This window comes from Lycorma delicatula, chromosome 3 (genome assembly GCF_047948215.1).
Source record: "Lycorma delicatula isolate Av1 chromosome 3, ASM4794821v1, whole genome shotgun sequence".
In the NCBI taxonomy this organism is placed as follows: domain Eukaryota; kingdom Metazoa; phylum Arthropoda; class Insecta; order Hemiptera; family Fulgoridae; genus Lycorma; species Lycorma delicatula.
Genome location: NC_134457.1, coordinates 110905239 through 110925249, shown reverse-complemented (window position 1 = coordinate 110925249; position 20011 = coordinate 110905239). Strand labels below are relative to the sequence as shown.

General features: G+C 28.2%; 1 protein-coding gene across 9 annotated transcripts in view; it reads right to left on the bottom strand.

Annotated features, from left to right (window-relative positions):
• Positions 1-15216, bottom strand: part of CaMKII (Calcium/calmodulin-dependent protein kinase II) — a 724082-nt gene extending 708866 nt beyond the window's left edge. For all 9 annotated transcript variants that reach the window (XM_075360384.1, XM_075360386.1, XM_075360388.1 and 6 more), the window contains exon 1: positions 14939-15216. In XM_075360384.1, coding sequence (XP_075216499.1) covers positions 14939-15003 — 65 coding nt within the window. In that variant the 5' untranslated portion in view covers positions 15004-15216. The remainder of the gene's footprint in view (positions 1-14938) is intronic.
• Between the last annotated feature and the right edge of the window lie 4795 nt (positions 15217-20011).

The following is a 20011-nucleotide window of genomic DNA, read 5'->3' as shown; positions in this document are numbered from 1 at the left end:
ATTTCTCAGTGAAAAAAGCCAAATTAATCTACCTTGTTTAAAATTAATCATACCAAGTTATGAGATCAGCCTTACCGAATTTGATTCGTGGCATCTCATTTCAAATCATTTCTCTCAACTTATCTTCGATAAAATGGATTTTTAGCATAACCAAAGTTTTAAGACTAAAATAAAATAAATTCTAAGAAGGTAACATCGTGAATGATATTGAATGATACCGGTATCGGGTGTTCGAAAATTATTTTAACGATTTTCAGCTGAGTAAATATTTTATTTATTAAGATACAAAAACGAGTCGTATGAATTTGGAAACATAAAAATGAAAATTTTTTCCTGTAATCAAAGACATTCAATATATGCACCATTAGTAATTCGCAAAATATCCAACCGGTAATCGATTTCATGTCATGTTCGTTGTATGTAAAACATATCCACAACTACGAGTTCGAATGCGTTAACAATTTTCTCCTTAAGACCATCAATATTCACTACACGAGTTTTGTATACATTATCCTTGATGAAACCCCGCGGGAAAGAATCACATGAAGTTATATCCGGTGATCGAGGTAACCAAGCAATCGGTCTATCATATCCAATCCAGCGGTTTGATAATATATTGTTGAGAGATTCACACATTAATAAACCCCAATGTGGCGGCCCTCCATCTTGTTGGAATATAATTTCGGGTTGTAACTCTTAAACATGAGGGTAAACAAACCCTTCTAACAAGTTTAGATTATTCACGTTAACTGCAATTTCCGCAAAGAAAAAAGGTCTAGTCACACGATCGTGAAACAGTCTACACCAAACATTAATTTTTGGGCTATCTCTAAAAGGGTGAAGTGTAACATACGGGTTCTCTGATTCCCATATTCGACGTTATGAGTGTTCGTTTATCCAGCTTTAACTGGATTGAAACAAGCAAAATTTAGATAGGAAATCTGGTTACATCAAAAAAAATGTTTATGACGAGAAAGGAGTGAGAAGCACAGTGTTCTGGAAGGTGACCTCGTCGAACAAATAAACGAAAAATTTTTAAGAAAATCGAAGTTTCACGATTATTGTTCTTGATGGGTTTTCCAGATAATCACACAGTAAAATACGCAAAATCTTTAACAAAAGATAAGGTTATGATAAACATGAACAAGACGATCTCAGGATTATTGACTAAAGCGTAAAAAATTGAAGGCTGGAATCTTCACATATATTTCCACAAGTACTGGCAGGGAGACCATTTTTCCCTGTATCAAGACTGCCGATAAAACGAGAATTTGTTACGTTAGTAAAGAGATCTAACACCAATCCGTTTAATGGCATCATCCAAGTACATCAAAGAAAAAATATTCAAGCAAATTCTGAAAGCATGAAAGACCATTGCTGTTTTTTTTTGGGGGGGGGGGGATAATAGAGTGTTGTTTTGGTCGATAAATGGAGCCTGCAACAGAAATTATAATACCAATGTTTTTTAAAACGCTTCCTATGAACAGCTGAAGTGGAACAAAAAATCAACATTAAAATTGTCACGAATATATTCTATCTCCTTTACAAAGAAAAAGTAAAAATCGATCAGATAAGAAATTTAGTTCCCTAACTACTACGGTCGTCAGTGAAAAACAGTTCATAGTTCCTACGAATCTCAAAAACTGCTGATAGCCACGCCTTCCCAGCAGATTTTTTTAAAAATAAGAACGGTACTGGTATAACAAAATAACAATTATTTAACAAACAAACACACATAACAGATCACACTGCTAGAAAAAAAAATGAATTTGCTATGGAAATGATTGAAAGACTTGTAAATGATGATCGTTACCATTACCAGCCTTATTCAACGAATCAAATATACTGATGAGCATTATAACAGTCACAGAAATTCAGACAAAGATACAAGTGATAAAATCATTCTATTTATTACAGACCTCTACCTGTGTACTAAACTTCATCAATTTTAAATAATATTATTCTGACCGAGCATCTTTATATCAGCCGCTTTAATTCTGTTACGATCATAAGAGAAAACTTGACACATAGAATAAACGAGTTCATTCTTACTTAACGTGAAGCAGTAACTTAAACGTTTATAAACTACATCTCGACACCCTAAGCGACAAAAAAATAAAAAGTTAAACTACAAAAAAGTTAAAATAAAAAGTTGAAATTATTAAAAAAACAACAATTAGCGAAATGTTGACATAAGACCTATTATTACAAATTCCATAAGATAGTAAACTGGATCCTCTTTTAGCTTGATTGTTCCACATCAGAGAATAATAGCTATAATCTGCGCCGGCTTAAGTCACGCAGTTGTAAAATATTTATTATGTACACAGTATTTAGAAAATAAAGTACCAGCAGTTTCGTAATTGACTAATCACCGCGTGATCACGATAATATATTTTTGGCCTCGGAATCAGTGATGAAAGAATTTCTAAACTTGCGTAGTTCAGTACATACCAGCTTTCCAACCGCTTTGCTGTAAAGAATCTTATACCAAATTCGTAAAATTGTTGGACATTTGTTGGAAAAAGTAAATTAATAAAAAAAAATTAGTTTATATTATTTAGAATTACTTGTCCTCCACTCTGATATTGATAAAACTGTATAGACTAACACGCAGCGGTACATGCATTAAAAAAAAATCTGAAGTGGACATCACATGACTTTCTTGTACTCCTATTAGATTACATATAAACATTTTTTAAAATTAAACGTACATAAAATGTTATTTCATTAATAATTTCTGATATTTTTCATTGTTATTGAATTATTATTTATTGTAAAACTTTCTACAATCAGAAGATTAATAATTATTAATTACATTTATTATTAATTATATTTATTTTATATTAAAATTATATTTATATAATAAAGAATAATATTATATTTATTATTAATTATATATAAATTAAAAAAGAACAAGTTAAAAAAAGGAGATAAAGTCTGATTCGAACAGATGTGCCTTCCCCTTGTAAGATCCAAATATTTTATTAATTAAAATTTTATTTGACTATAACTCTGTAACCAGTGAAAATAATTACCACTTATGATATATCGTTGAGAAGCTCTTAATGAGGGCTTATTAACTTCAAAATCAATTTTTTGGGGATTTTGAGCTTTTTGGACACTTTTGGTCCAGTAGATTGCAATCAAAAGGGAAGATGCACCCAACTAGATGTTACAACAGTTCTAAATCCAAAACTTCAACATTCTACGGCTAACTGTTTTTCAGTTATGTTACATACATACGCATATACGTACGTAGAGTCACGCCGAAATTAGTTAAAATAGATTCAGGATGGTCAAAATAGATATTTCCACGTTGAAATCTGAAAACTGAAATTTTTCGCGATCACAATACTTCCTTTACTTCGTATAAGGAAGTAAAAACCAACAAAAACAAAAAAATCAAATACAATTGCAGTATAATATGGAATAATCAATACAAATTTCATTAATCGGCTAAATTCTTATTACTATGCAAAGTACCTACATTTATGAAAAAACAACTAAAAAAATCGATTAAGGTTTAAATTTTCATTTGTATTATTTATTTTAATGCGCCAGCAGGAATCTTTTGTTGCTTTTAATATGTTAACACTTTAATTTCCTTTTTTATTTCCACTTTACACTCTTGTACATCAAATTCATTTCCGTTGATGAAACGCAATCGTTTAATAATTTACATGTAACCTTAATGAAAGAAGGAGAGGTAGTCACGAAACATATAAATTACATTTTACACATTCACAAAAATTAAAAAAGAGTACATCTAATAAAATAATATATATATATACAATATTTTATATATATATATATATATATGCATTTATTTATATTATTAAAATGTAAAAATGTCCAACAAAAAACGCAGTGAGTTAAATTCTGCAGACACTAATCTAACGCTGTACAAGATAAAAATCCGAAACTAAACTTAGAAATATAATCTATTAGAAATATAATCTATCATAATATCATTCATTTTTTCAAATTATTAATATTATGAATATGCATTGAATACATGCATATAAGTTCGTAAAGAACAATTGTTAGATGGATAAGATAACACTTAAGTTCGTACGAATTTATTTATTGTCTTATTTTGAAGAGTAATATTAACAGCAATATGGTTAATGTATAAATAGACCAACTTTGATCTAATGCATACGTTAGACCATCTTGAACAATTTTTATTGAATTTAGGGAATTAATATTAAAGTAAAGTACAAAATAGAATTGTCAGTCGCAATTGATTTTAAAATCAATTAAGTTCAATAAATCCCAAAAATAATAGTGCTCTAATTTTACCATTATTGGTAAAATTGTCAATATCGTAAACCCTGTTTTTAGGAACACCGGACATCACTGACCGATGACAATGGAGGTGGTATTTCCATTATTTATGCATTTTTAAATAAACTTTTGTCTTAAACATTTTTTAACAATACTTTTAATGAACACACAGTAAAGTTAACATTTACAAAGTAATATGTACAAACAGCACCCGCCCCAAAAGGTATAACGCAGTCTGAAATTAATCTATTCTTATATATATACACGCACGCGCGCATACACACACACACCATAAAGCCACTACTTTACCATACTAAAGACAATGTACGGTCAAAATGTTTAGGTAATAGCACAATTTCAAGAATACATTACACAATTGTATTTTAGCGTACAACTTAAGGCAGTCAAATCTCAAAAGAACTTTTTTCTTTTACTCGCTGGGCTTTTAGGATCTAAAACTATTAAGATGGAAACAATATTTATATTGCACTTTTTTAAAGTGAAAAATTTTCATTGTACAGATTTATTTAAAATGGAAAACTCGTGATTTCTTTCTGATGCTCAGGAAAAATTTTACCAAAATAATAATAAAAAATGATCATATCAAAGTTCTAAATCAAAAAGAAATGCAATGGATTTTGTTTAAATTTGGAAAACATAAAAAATAGTATGTCCCCTCTATCTCTCTCGTCAATACTTTTTACTCTTACAATGAAAGAATATTTTTTAAATACAAATTAAATAAGAATGATTAATTGTACTTTAAATTTTAATCAATTTAAATCTAAAAATTATATTTTTAATTTTAACTGAGAAGTGATTTTCCTCAAAAAAGAAAACGATATCGAGCTCCTTTAAATATTTACGCAGATATTAATTTAAAAGAAAACGGAAAAATTAAAGGTGACAGGAATTAATTGAACTACGTGTATATCCTCTCCTAGTCTTTTAGCGTTTGTTCCATGAAAACAAACACTAAAAGTTAAATTAACAAAGTTAAATTGTAAACGTAAACATAGTACGTATATAGGGCTATATATGTTAAATTACAAAATTTGTTAAACGAAAGCGACGCGTATTTTATTACTCTTTCAGTCTCCACGGTAATCTTATATTATTATCTTAAGAGATATTTTTTTTTTACTTTACGAGAAAATTAAGATAAAAATATTCAATTGAAATAGACTCCACCCCTTTGTTTTTTTTAATTATAAAAACACAATTTTTTAAAACTGCTCCAACAAACGGTATACAATTAACTAAATTCAAATCCTAAGAATCCAAAATGCGCACATACATGTCCCGAAGCATCTAGCGAAACTCCTGATGAGCGAATGTGAAGAGGAAGTTAATCAGTAAGAAGAAGGTTCTTTGGGCGAACCATTGAATAAAAAACTTAATTCCGAACAAATATAATAGTTCAGAGTATATTCAGTGTAAATATAATTCCGAAATGTTGAACTAAGGATCGACGGAAAAGGAAATTGTCATCGGAAAACAATACCATGCGTGCAAGGCGTTGGTTTTACTATTCCAAGCGATCTCTGCCAACATGGAAACCCATACTTTTTATTGAATTCTAGTTGAAAAAAAAAAGAAAAAATCAATTCAAGTTTTTCTGTAATATGTTTAATGCATGGTGTAAAAGATAAAGACAAACGAACTAGCGAGAATATGTCAAAATTATTTTTGCCAGTATATTTAATTATAGAAGAAGATAGATACGTTTCTATCAACGAGTATTAATAGTTATTCAACGAAATTTTCATGAGAATAATGCAGAAATAAGAAACTTAACTAGTTGAGATATTTAACAAAATTACAATCGTTTCAAAAATTTAATGTAACAGTTATTTTAATACACTTTTCAATTCTTTATGTGCTAAATTATTAGTTCGAAATTTCTTTTCAAATGAAACATTCGGTTATCTGTTTCCTACATTTTAACTTGTCTTTTCCTATATTCTTTTACCTTTTATAGGTTCTAACCCTGGAAACATTAACACGGTAAATAATCCAACGACTTCGTCCTTCTTTTTACAAGATTTTACTAAAAAAAATCCCTTCTCTAATTATTTTAAATCATTTCATTTAGTACTCACAACCAACTTAACAGTTTTTTAAATTTTCCTATAAAATCCCATCTTAAAATTTTCTATTCTTTATTTTTTTGGATTTTTGTACGCGTTCCAATGACATCAAGCGCAATATTCCATAAAAATACTTTTTTTAATGTATTTCTAATCCGTAAATCTGTGTTTGATAATAACAGATCTCATTTCTACATAAAAAAAACCGACAACGAAGTTGTTAAACTTTCCTGGCATAGGTTATTTATTCTTATAATGTAGTGGAAAAATAATGATACATTAAAATTTCAAAAACCGATAACTAATATTATTATTATTATTCAAAAAATCGGTTTTTAGAGGAAGGGAAAGATTTAGGGGCAATTTTTTTAATGGTAAGATGAGCATGTACGCATCTACTAAGTAAAGTGGGGTTTTGCTTGCAAAAGTTTGAGAAAATTGACCTCAAATAAACAATCTACCCCCTCCCTTGGACTCCAAACTAGATATTGACTCCAGACTTTTACCAACATATTGACGCCTTTCATACACGAGTTTCTGTGCCAAATTTCATAAAAATCGGTTTATCCACTCAAACGTTACTAAGCTTCAAATACACCGACCACACACGCGTTCGTACGTATGTACTATATAACCTCTCACTTTTTTTTTGGGATCCTGGATCATAAAACGTCTAGAAATGCAAAAAACCCATACCCCCGTTTACTTTCCTTCTTGCAGAATATCTTTAAAACTATGATGCCAGGGAAGTAAAATTCGTAATCTTTTTAATTTACTACATAAGTAATATAATATTGTGATTTTTGGCATATTATATATTTTCTTATCTTAATATTTAATTTTTCATTATCCTTCTTTCTATCGTAATTCTAAAAATTAATTAAATATCGATTATTTTAATTACAGTATTTCACACAGAGAGATTTATTCTCTTGCATTTTCAAAGTGAGTTTTTATTTAAGAAAAAATATGCAGGAAGTAAAATAATTATCATATAGTTTATATTAATAAGTGCAAAATTAAATCTACGGTATTAAAAGAATTTTTTTTGTCTTCTAATCAACCAAGTAACCACAAGCTGTTATCATTTCAGAATAGTAGGCAATAGGAAATAAACATGATATTTCTAAACCCATCGAATAAAATACGTACATAGAAACTAATGATTATTACAGTTACCACTCAATACCTGTAGAAAAAAAAATGTCTGAAATGAAAACGGCTAATGGAATTGCATTTCGTTGTATACAATAGGATAGGCACAAACATTGTCAGAATAGCAATCTACATCCCGTAGAGGATAGCAATTTCATATAACAAAAAATAATGAATAAAAAAATAAAGTAATAGTTTCTATAAATGAAGTTACGTAAAAATATAAATTTACCCTACCGTACCTTACAAATTTCGATATTTAACAGATATAGTGAAACAGTAAAAATCAATTTGTGAAATTCAATTTTTTTTCAGATTTACTTCTGTATAAAGTACAGTAAGTGTCTTTTAACTGTTAATACAATGATTTTCTGTTCGAACAACAAAGTTAAGTACATCGTGAATAATAAATAAAATAGATGGAAAATCTAATTTACTTTATGTGCGACTACTATTTCCAAGCAGTATGAATTCTGGAAACCCCCCAAAATCAATTTTTTATCTCGCTTAAACCCCAAATAAAAGGAAAATGGGCTTAAAAAAAAACTTAATTTTATATGGTTTTTGTACAATCCGTACAACAAATACGTTCCTGAAATTATTAAACCAAAAATGAGAAAATTATGAAAAATAACAAAATTGAGGTACGTAAAGTAATAAGCAAGTAAAAATAGAAACGATAAAAGATAAAAACCGAATAATTTTATACTAAAAACGGTTTTAACTAAAAAATTCCTTTGCCATTTCATTTCAGTATTTCACAGAGAGATTTTTTAAGTGAGTTTAAAAAAAAGTGAATTTTTAATCAGAAAACATAAGTTTAATATATTATATAATACAATATATATTTTATTATATATTATTTTATCCAATATATTATTTTAATAAGTGGAAAATTAAATCCACAGCATTGAAATTATTTTAATTTATCTTTATTAATTTTTTTTTTGTTTTTTAATCAACAACCAAATAACCCCAAGCTGTTATCATATCAGATAATTCATGAAGTTCTGTTAACAAAAACCACTGCAAAATTTGTTATACGATATGCTATTTGATCATTATTATTTTGTTTATTTTTTGTTATAACGAACGTTGAAAATTAATTAACCCCCGGTTAAAGTAGCTCTTATTTTCAATTAACAACCGACAACACTGTCAAATTACTTAGGTACTGTAGTTACCTCAACAACATTTAATCTGTAATAAACCGGACGAAAAAAGTTTTTTAGAATTAAATCAGTATACAAAAGTGTTATTACGTAGCCTGTACTAACCGTCTAAAATTAAAAAATATAAAAAGGCCAGGAATAAGTATTTTAGGTTAACGAAAAAGATAAATATTTATATTTTCTAAAATAAAATAAACAAATAAAGCTTACGAAAGAGAAAGTAGAATGGGATACAATATTTTTATATTTTTTGTTACGATAGCTTAGAAATTGCAAATATCTATATAAAACATGCAAACCAAGTTATTTCCTCCAAAAAATGTCAGCTTTATTTATTTTTTAATCCACACAAAAGTACGGAGCGTTATAAAACTTAAAAAATAAATATTATCCCTAATGCGGGTAAAACAGTTGTGCTTGAATGTCAATTTAAAATCTCTAGGTTAAGCGGTTTTGCTAAAAATTTGTTTTAATAAGATAGAAAGGGAATACTGCCTTACAGAGGGAATACTGCCGTCAGGACTTCAATGAATTAGTAAAGTTATTTCAAAAATGTACCTCTTTATTTTATTCTTGTAAAACATTTAAATTAGAGTAAAATTTGTTATTATATTGATCGAAAATTTGTAATAATTCTCTACGTTTCACTAAAAATAGTCAAAACTCTTATCGATACATTCAGCTAACTTCAATAAATACTAACAGGCTTCAAAAAAATTTAAATAATGGAAAATTTTCTCGCACATAATTTTAAAGCTCAGTAAAAAAGAAAAATACACATATTATAATGACTAACATAAATAGTATAGCGATGAATGTCACAGCTGTAAACCATTTCTTTAGATTTTAAAGGTCACAGATTACTAATTTTACCTATCTCGGTTTCAAATTATTTGTTGACAGTGTACAATAAATCCAATTTTCCTCTAGATATGTAATTTAAAAACAATGCGAATAAAAAGGAATACCCGTTTTGAATCGCCAAAAATGTAATCGAGTTACAATCCGTTGGAGTAATCTATTACTTTAGTACCAACCAAATATTTAACCAATTTCCATTGATTTTATTGCTGTAAAAGGGGTGAATGTCAATAGTTTCTAATAGCCACTGTAAAAAATCTGACAGAAAAACTTTGTAGGATTATAAAAAATTCAAAATATTATTTTTAGCGGCGGTTTATTATTCATACTAAACTTTAAAAAATATATATATTCAAAATTTCTAAACATAATTTCTCACTCCAACAAGCGTGCCCGGTCACAAACTAGATCTTTTTAAAAATTAGGTATTTCATCTTCGACCTAAAGTTAATGACCGTTCCTTGTTTTGGTTATTTTTTTTAATTCTAAGTAAAGATTAATAAAATATTCATTGAGTGAGGGCAGAGCTGCTATTTTCAATTTTGTATTACGTTATGGTAAAAGATTGTAGATAATTTTATACGTTACGTTGTAAATAATATTAGATAACGCGTTTGGAAATGCTAGTACCATTTTTATCGTCAAGAAAGGTATGAATTAAAAAGGATACGTATATATATAATCCTCGTAAAAATGAAAAACTCTTTCAAGTTTCAGCTCTTTAGTTGTAACATTTTTTTAACACATGAAGGAAACACAAAATTAAAAAAAAAAAATAACCAAAATTTTGAATCCACATCTACCTGTAAAGTAAAGCCTGTAAAATAAAAAATTATCAATGCACAATCTGTTTTAAATACATTGATTAATAAGAATAAAAATTAAAATAAAATAAAATCCATTATTCTTGTGAAATTACTCTTAATTTTTGATAAAATGTTTATTTTTATTAAGCTATAAAATTTTACAGATTAAATACATAAAAAGGCTTACTCTATAAAAGAGAAACTAATGTGATATAAATACTCTTAATTAATGTCATAAAAAGAATTGCTTGGATAACGCATACTGTACAACTTGCAATAACTTCTTCGCCCTATAACCCTCACCTTATTAAGACCCTGAAAATATTGTTCTATGAAAAAAATATTAAGAACAACATATAATAAATTCAATTATTTATCAGTTTTTTATTGAGTGACAACTTTCTAAAACTTTATGTAGGAAGGCCAAAAAAAATCATTTCTCACGGAGAAAAATGTGCGAGGTCAGACAAGAAAAATATTTTAGAGAAAAATTACTGTAAATTTTATAGGCTTTGTAAGGAAAAACTTCTGAACTGTATGATTACATAAACCACAATCGGAGAGGAGAGGAAAATTTCAGTGTTATTTGTAAATGAACAGTAACTTTTATTGTTAATGTATTAAAAATTTGGAACGGATGCAAACTTAGAAAAAAAATTTTAAAATCATTTTTCATAAAGAGACGAACAGAATTCCACGAAAATTTTAAGATAAGATGTACTGATAAAAAAATTAGTTGTCAATAACTTCCCAAAATTTTGTTAAATATATTCTGTTGAATTTTTTTTATCCGGTTATTAAGAGAGAAAAAATGTAAAAAGTATTGAAATCACATCTATTCGTACATCTTGGATATGATAAAAAAAACCACAATGTCTGGTTTGTGGTTTTCCTGTGGTTTGTTATATGTTAATGCATACATTAAATATTTATAAATTGACCTATTAATAAGAAATCAATAATATTGCATAATTGCTGAATTAAATTCAGGTGAGTTAAAATAATTACTTTCAAATTTTATTTTCTGGAAAATTCAACAATTAATTTACACTAACAACTATACTCTCTTGGTTTTCCTTTAAACTCGATACTATTAAGATTAACTTATATATAGTTATTAAATTTTATTTTAGCAAATAATTAAATAAGACATTTAATTTCCTTTCTTAAGTGAGGTTAAATATGATCACAGCTGCAGATTGAGACACATGAATAAATAACATTCATAAAAAACATATTTTTACGTTACTTAATATTAACACGAGATAGACCTACAAGAAAATTAATCGTTTACTTTGTATACTACACGTATACGGTAAGTTACAAGCACGCAAAAAAACTATTAAAAAATTTTAAAAATACATTCAGCTTAATTAAAATGATTTTTCTATTTTATTTTCGATAAAATAAAAATTCCTAGCGATAGAAAAATATAGCGAAGACAAAAATTCTATAAAAAATTGTAATTAGCACATTTAATTTTTTTTAAATTTAAGTAGATCGTCTTATAGATGGTTTCTTTCAGAAATTGTAAGAATGCTTCCGATAGCTATTGAAAGAAAGAAATACCCAAATAAATGTGTCACATTTCAAACTTCAACCTCAGAAAAAGACTGGAGGAAAATGCAGGACGAATATTTAACATCCACTAGATTTTGACGTAAATTTAATATACTTGTTATTCATTTTTTCCTTAACAACATAATGCGCGAGCTTAAATGATAGTTAAAAGGAAACGATAAATAAACCCGTGTAAAATCCTAAGTAAGAATCGATAAAAATTCTCCGCAGTAACCATAATCTATAAACTAACTACTCATTAAACGTAAGAAATTCGTAAGCAATAAAATATCCATTTAGTTCACATTCAGAAGGCTACATCAATATACAGAATAAAACATTACTTTAAATTATACCCGGCAGAAACGACAATAGAGACGCATTGCTGTTTGTTAAACCTTCAAATTACGAGTAAAAAGCTCACTCGATTATTCCTCATTGAAATGTTTTTTTTTTTTAAGAAAATAAATCTTTAGAACAGTAGTTTCCAATCTGTGCTCCGCGCAGAGCAAGATTCCTAGGGTTCTGGGTGCATTTCCCAGGGGCTCTGTGGCCGCCCAGATAGATAAAATAAATAAAAATTGAACGAACTTAAAGAATAAAAAACAAAAAGTAAGATCAAAATAAGAAAATTATAAATTACAATCTGAACGTATTGTGAAGGTTTTGAAAATATCATGAAGATTGATGGTAGTTAAGAATAAATTGAGGTAAACTGTGGTAAATTTCAAAGTTTTAAAAATATAATTTCACTCATGGAGATTGCGCAATTGTTTAGATACCTTTTTTTCATTTCCTTACAGTTTCTTCCCTCTTCCTCCCCTACCTGTAACTCTACACCTAACACTATTAATTTGTAAGGCGTAGGGTACGTCTAAGGTTTTTAGAATTGATTCTAAAAACGGCTCCGCGATTCGAAAAGTTTTAGGACGGTTGCATTAAAATAATCTGCTTTTAATTTTACGCTAAACATATTCAAAGTAGCAAAAAAAGATAGAGATAAGTTAAAATGTGTTGCATTAGATCTACCGATAAATTAAAATATAATAATGCAACATCGATTATGGGTAGCTGACATTTTTCGGTAATAACAGATTCAAAGCCGCTAAACCATGAGAATTCCGATCAAATCTCTTGAAAACGCGCGCTACTTAAACTAGTATGTTTTTTCTTTTCTAGTTGAGATATATCATCACTTAAGAAGGTATATCACACAACACAAAAGATTATAAGAACTGTTGATAATTCGAAGTAAATTTATGAAATCAGGTTTATTTTAATTTTATTTTTTGATATTAAGAAATGAACTGTTAAAGATATTAAATTTAACACATTTTTAATAATTAATATTTGTTTTAAAAAAATAAAAAATGTGTAAATATTATACAATATAAAATAAATACCAAAACAATAAAACTATAGGGCAATCAAAATAATTTTCATAGTTTTTAATTGAGTAATATTTTCTGCAGAACAACATCAACCAATAAAATTGAAAAACTGGTAATTATAACGAAATATTTTGAAGAATTTAACATAAAATATTGCCTTTTTGCTATTAACCATCCGACCATCATAAATAAAAAAAGTAAATAAATAAATAATTATACCCAGAAATAAAAAACGTTCATTCATGAAAATTTTAGTAGTAAGGGTAAAATCGCATTTATTAACAGCTCAATTTTTAAGCTAAATAAAATAAATTCTTGACAGTATTAAAAATATTCGAATACAACCCAACGAAATCACTGATTAAAATGCGTAGTCCAAAAAACAATCAGTTTGTATTTAATTTGAAAATTAAATGAAATATTCGGGAACTAGAAAAACGACTGTGCAGTAGTAACAAAAAGTTAACTATTAACGGATTAAATATTAGAAATAATTTTATAGAGCACTAGTCTTATTCAAAAAAAAAAATACAAAAACAGAAAGTAATTATTCAAAATACAATAGTTTGTAAAAATCCCATTATAGTAATTTATTTAATTTTTCTTCCTGAGCTGTTAATTACATGTTACAACAAATTCAGTAAATTTATAAATATGAATGTGAAATTCATGAAAACAGTTTTAAGAACTACACAAATAACCAATACTGACAGAGCTTTGTAGTAGATTAGAATAAAACGCAATTCTCTGGGTCGTACTATTATGAAATTCTTTAAATTTTACCTTTTTCTCATTTTTGAACCAGTCCAGATGCATAACTTAATTAACTCTTACTCTATATTAAAAACACTTAAGTTCAAGTCTAAAATTCAGATCGTTACGTAAATTTTAAAATTATTTTATTGTACTAAAATTCGTATAACCCAGTAAGCATGTGTTTTTTAAAATAAGATTATTGCAATTTAATCAGAATAATTCAATTAATTTTTACATTTATCAAAAAATTCCATTAGAAAATTCCTAACCAGCTAATTATATTTCAGGGATTTGGAAAAAAATGATCAGACATCAGTGTAAATGAAACAATTTCACACACTGCAATATATGCTAGTAGAAGTAACCCACAGATATCTAACAATTCAAACAGTACAACCTGTGCATGCTTTAGTAGCATCTGCCAACGACAAAATTTATCATAAATATATTTTTCAGTATTAACACCGATAAAATAATAATCTGCTATATATATACGAAAGCGCCAATTTTGTTATTAAATTGTATACAGCGCCAATCGCTGGCTATTTTTTGACGGACTACTTAAGTCTAATTAATTTCTATACTGACTTTAGATGGTAAATTGTAATTAAAATTAATATCTAAAGGTACTTGTATTAGCAATCGTTAGTTAAGGTTTAATTAATTTCTATCATTTAATTAGGTTGCTCGCTCTAGTGTGCTTAACAGAGATCCGGGGAACTACTTTGATCCCGGACTGAGCCTGGCCTACTACTGTCGTCTGCTGTGGCGGGTACGCATAACTGATACAACAAATACAGATATTACGAACACAAAATTGTAACATAACATAAAATCATTATAAAACATGTACTTACTTTCCTAATTCCTCCTTCAGATCGTAATTATCACTAAATCTTGTACAGGCTGCAGGAGCAGCCATACCGATTACTACAATATTTACTCCACTACTGGAAAATCCATCTACTGCTTTAACCACTACTCAAGTCGTCTATAATCAATACGTCTGCTATCACTGAACGAAAATTACGATACTGCTTTAAAATAACTAACAATTATAAAACACAGATAGTTTTTTTTAATAAGCTTAAATGCAAATAAGTTTTTAGAGAAATAACAACGCATGTGATTTCTATTCAAACATTTATAGATGTGTCATTGACTACAGCAGAGTAGCCAACACTACAATGAGAAACAAAAACCATCAGAACACAACATAAAATTTCCCTCTGACTCTCACTGCATCACAAGTGAATAATAATGAAATAGTTATGTTTATATAATTTTTTAAGTATTCAAGAAACATAACCTATGAAACGACACAGTAAAAAAACTGATGAACAATAATTTGAACAGATTCATTTAAATTAATGTTAAAAATATCTTCTTTGATCAATTTCCCTTAATCAATCCTTTTTTCAGATTTAAATTATTTTATTTTCTCAACAGTAGATTATTTAAAATCCAGCTGTTTTACTGTAAAATATTTCATCAAAACTAGTATGTTAATTATTTATGCATGTGTTTTAATTTTTTTGTGAATATTGTTATCATTTGAATTTTAATTATTTTTTATTCTGTGTGGTCTTGTGAAAAAAGACAGAATTAAAAGAATGAATGTAAGACTAAAAACATATAATTTTTTCCAAGTTGCTTTTGATTTTATGAGAAATAAAAATTAAATAGAAAAAATAAATCATTAATCAAATAAGAAATAACTGTAACAAGTAGGGTATATTTTTATAGCTAACAGTGTAATAAAAAAAATACATAAATACAGTACAAGAAAACCTAGAATGTATTGTATAAATTTATTAGCAATGTACGATTGATTAGCAACCACAAAACAAATGAAGATTGTTCTATTAATTTCATTTATAGTAGATGATATGAGTTGTAAATGCTTGCTAATATTTACATATTAGTAAAAACAGATATCCACTTCTTCTAACTTCCTTTTTCCTGTTTAGCCTCAGGAAATTACCATCTGGTCTTACTTCAGAGTTTGAATAAGGATGATATGCAAGAGTGTAGACTCAGGTCGACCATTTCTGAGATGTGTGGTTAATTGAAACCCAACCACCAAAGAACACCAGTATCCATGATCTAGTATTCAAATACGTATAAAAGTAACTAACTACCTTTACTAGGATTTGAACACTGGAACTCTCAACTTCCAAATCAACTGAATTGCAAAGACGCGTTCACCACTAGACCAAGACAGTGGGTTTCCACTTCTAACTACTTTCCAATTTTCTAACTATAGGTTAGGTGGTCAGCTACCTGCATTTTCATACCATTATTTGTGGGATAAATATATAAATTGATTTGTATATAATTTTCTAGACAATACATCATACTTAATTCTAAAAATGTACTAAAACATCAGTACTAAAAGTTAATTATCAGGACAACTAAATTATATTAGCTATGAAAATATAGTTCGCTATTCAAAAACGTATTGTCTTTCTATTAAACATGTACTTGTTTCACCATTTGAAATTGGCACATCCTCATAAGTATTTTTATGTATGGTAAAAACTAAGAAAAAGAGATAAAGAAACTACTGGATGAATTTGAAATGCAAGCATGAAGGAGACTGGAGAAAAATAACTGGAAAATATGAAGTAATGAATAGAGTTAACTGGTTAAGATACATTATAAGCGGGGCTAGAAAGATCAGTTAAAGGAACAAAAAAAGAGGCCTGAAAGGAGTAAAAATTATAAATGATCTAAAAGAAAATGGGAACTATCAAAATCTTAAAATTTTAGTTACGAGTAAAAGGGAATGGAGACTGAAATGGTGTGAGGGACCAGTCTCAGGGCAGATTTTCATACGATGATGATAACCTCAAAAACCCTGAAAAATAACTTTGAAGAAAATTTAATAATCATGGACACTAACCTGGCTTCTCTGGTACATAAATACACCAATGTTCAAACAAATAATCCTATCTCTAGACATTAAAAAAACAATAAACTACTTCATCTTTTTTATTTCTTCTTTTTCTATTTCATCTGCACCATAGAGTTCAAGATTTTTTTTTTAAAGAGGTTTTGGAACCCCATTTACAGGCGCCTAGACTGTTAGGCAGTATTTATAGTACTATTTATAATAGTTTGACACACACCATTAAGTTTTCCTTAGATCATTACAATAGGTATTACAAATTCATTATTATAATTCCTTTATCACTATTACATATGCATGTTCAAACCAAATTATCAAATAATAATCAATTTCAATAATTAGTTGATTTTTTTATAAGCAACAAAATCTTTTTAAGGAAATTTTTTTATATGACATAAAACTCCAGTTATTCAATGCTTTACAGCATTAAAATTATACCTAATTTTAAAACTTTCAATGATATTGAAATTTTGAGAATTATTTTTACTAATTTCCTTGTACTGAGAGTAAAACGGAAGTTAAATATCTGAACCCTTTGACCAAGAATATTATACTATATTATTATATTATACTAATATTATATTATATTATTGTCCAAGTTAGGACAATAAGATGACCATTCACAATATTTTTGGGATAGAACTAGCCAAAATGTGATGTTAGAATCTTTTTGTACATCACTTTCTCTTACCTTCAAGTTTCTATTCTAGATAGAAAATTCAATTATGTTATGTTTTTATTAATGGGGCTTTAGCATTAATTTTATAAGGTATTTGGTTCAGATAGATTTTTATTACAATTACAGCATATCATTTATTTTATAATTGGTAAGTGAAATACTTAAAAGAATACTGTTTCAGTTATGAAACACTTCCTTTTCCATGAACTAAATTAAGTAAGTTTTTAAAAATCCCAGTATTTTAAAAATTCTTCAAAAAAGTATTTTACATTCTAGTATCTTTTTTCTTATATTTTACTTTCTCCTAAAAATAACTAAATTTAAAATTTGTTTTATTATTTAGTACTGCTTACATCAAGGCAGTGATTAAAATCAAAATCTGCTGGTCTTGGCTAAACTTCAGAATGAGTGGCATAGTTTCACCTATAATTTATTCATCTCAACTTCCTTATTAAAGTATATTAAAACCATGGTTAAGGTTGTAATAATAAAATAAATGATACTGATAATAAAAACAATTTACAGTGTTGCTCTGACTAACACTACTAATTATAAATATATTATAACTTACATCACAGTATACTGCTAGATTATATTAACATAACCCCCAAATTGTTTTATATGAACTTTATGCTTTCTGAAATCATTATACCAATTTCTACTTTTTTTTTTATCAGTGGACCTTTTGTAGATTAGTCAGTGTGCAGTATTTAAAAAAAATCTAATTGTAGATCGTCCAATTAGTAAAAAGTAAACACCACGAAATACATTGTTTTTTATGGTAAAGATGATCAAAATAACACACATATTTTGTTCTATTGTAAAAAACAGGAGTGCTGAGATGAATTTTGGACTGGCCCAGTTATTTTATGGCCACATTAGCCCTGATAACCTTCTGGGAGCTTTAATTGTTTTCAACAGTTAGAGTAAGTCCAAAGTTACGTGACCTGCCAGTAACTACGCCTTTTCATTTATTCTGCTAGCATGCTCATGATTAAAAACCCAGCAATTCAGTGAATAGTGCATCTTATTATTTCACTGATCACACTCTATGAAAATACTTTTTTACTGAATATCAAGTAGTTTCTATAAATTAGATCAGCTAGTATATCTTTCATTATAACATCTATGAAACTAATCTAAAGTGCAGTAAGGATTATTAACATGTCTTGACTTAAATCTGACATTTTCACATGATATTATTTACAGTTGGTTTTATTGTACTATAAACATATATTATTTAAAAATTGAAATATTAAGTGCCAAACACAAAGTAAAATGTTTTGTTTTGTAATAAAAAATTATTTTTTCTCAGGATCTGTTTGAAAATAGCAGATTATTTTTAATAACGTAACTTGCAATAAAAACTCATTTAACAAACGGATCCAAGCTTCTGTTAAGAAAGAGTGCTTGATTTGGCCATCACATCCAGTTGGGCACTGAAAACAATAATATAATAATAATATGGTAACACTACAAGCAATCTGACAACGCTGTGTCTACCGGTCTGTGCTAGATCGGTTTGTTCATCCCTTCCACATGTTCAGCTTGAGTTTCAACTCTGTTCAGCCAACAAATTATTTTTGACAGCACCATAAGTGAAGTTGTGTGTTATGAAAGGAATCGGAATTTAGAGCAACGTTGTGCAATCAAGTTTTGTGTTAAATTTGGGTAATCTGCGAGTGTCATCTTTGAAAAGTTGAAACAGGCCTATGGGGAACATCGCTTACCAAGAACACAAGTTTTCCACTGGCACAAATCATTTTTGAAAGGTCGAGAACACATTGAAGATCAACCTTGCTAAGGGAGACCTTCAACTTCAAAACCTGACAAAAACATTGAGCATGTGAGGGTTCTTGTGAGATCAGACCGTTGTTTAACAATAAGGATGATGAGTGAGCAGTTAAATTTATACACTTTCGCCGTACATCAAATTTTGACAAATGAATTAGACATGCGAAAGGTTTAAGTGAAAATGGTGCCGAAAAACCTCACAACGGAACAGAAGGACAATCGAAGAAACGTGTGCGTTGATCTTTTTGAGAGGATTGATAATGACCAAGAATTCTTCAATCGTGTGATCGCAGGTAATGAATCCTGGATATTTGAGTATGATCCAGAAACAAAGCTAAGAGTGGCACACTCTGTCATCTTCTCAACCAAAAAAAATGTTGAATGAGTAAATCAAAGATCAAAACCATGCTGATTTGCTTTATTGACAGATTGGGTATCATGCATAAAGAATTTGATCCTCCAGGACAAACTGTCAACCAAGTGTTTTACAAAGGTGACCTTGAAAGTCTCAGGAGTGATTCGCCTGAGACCAGACATTGCAGACAA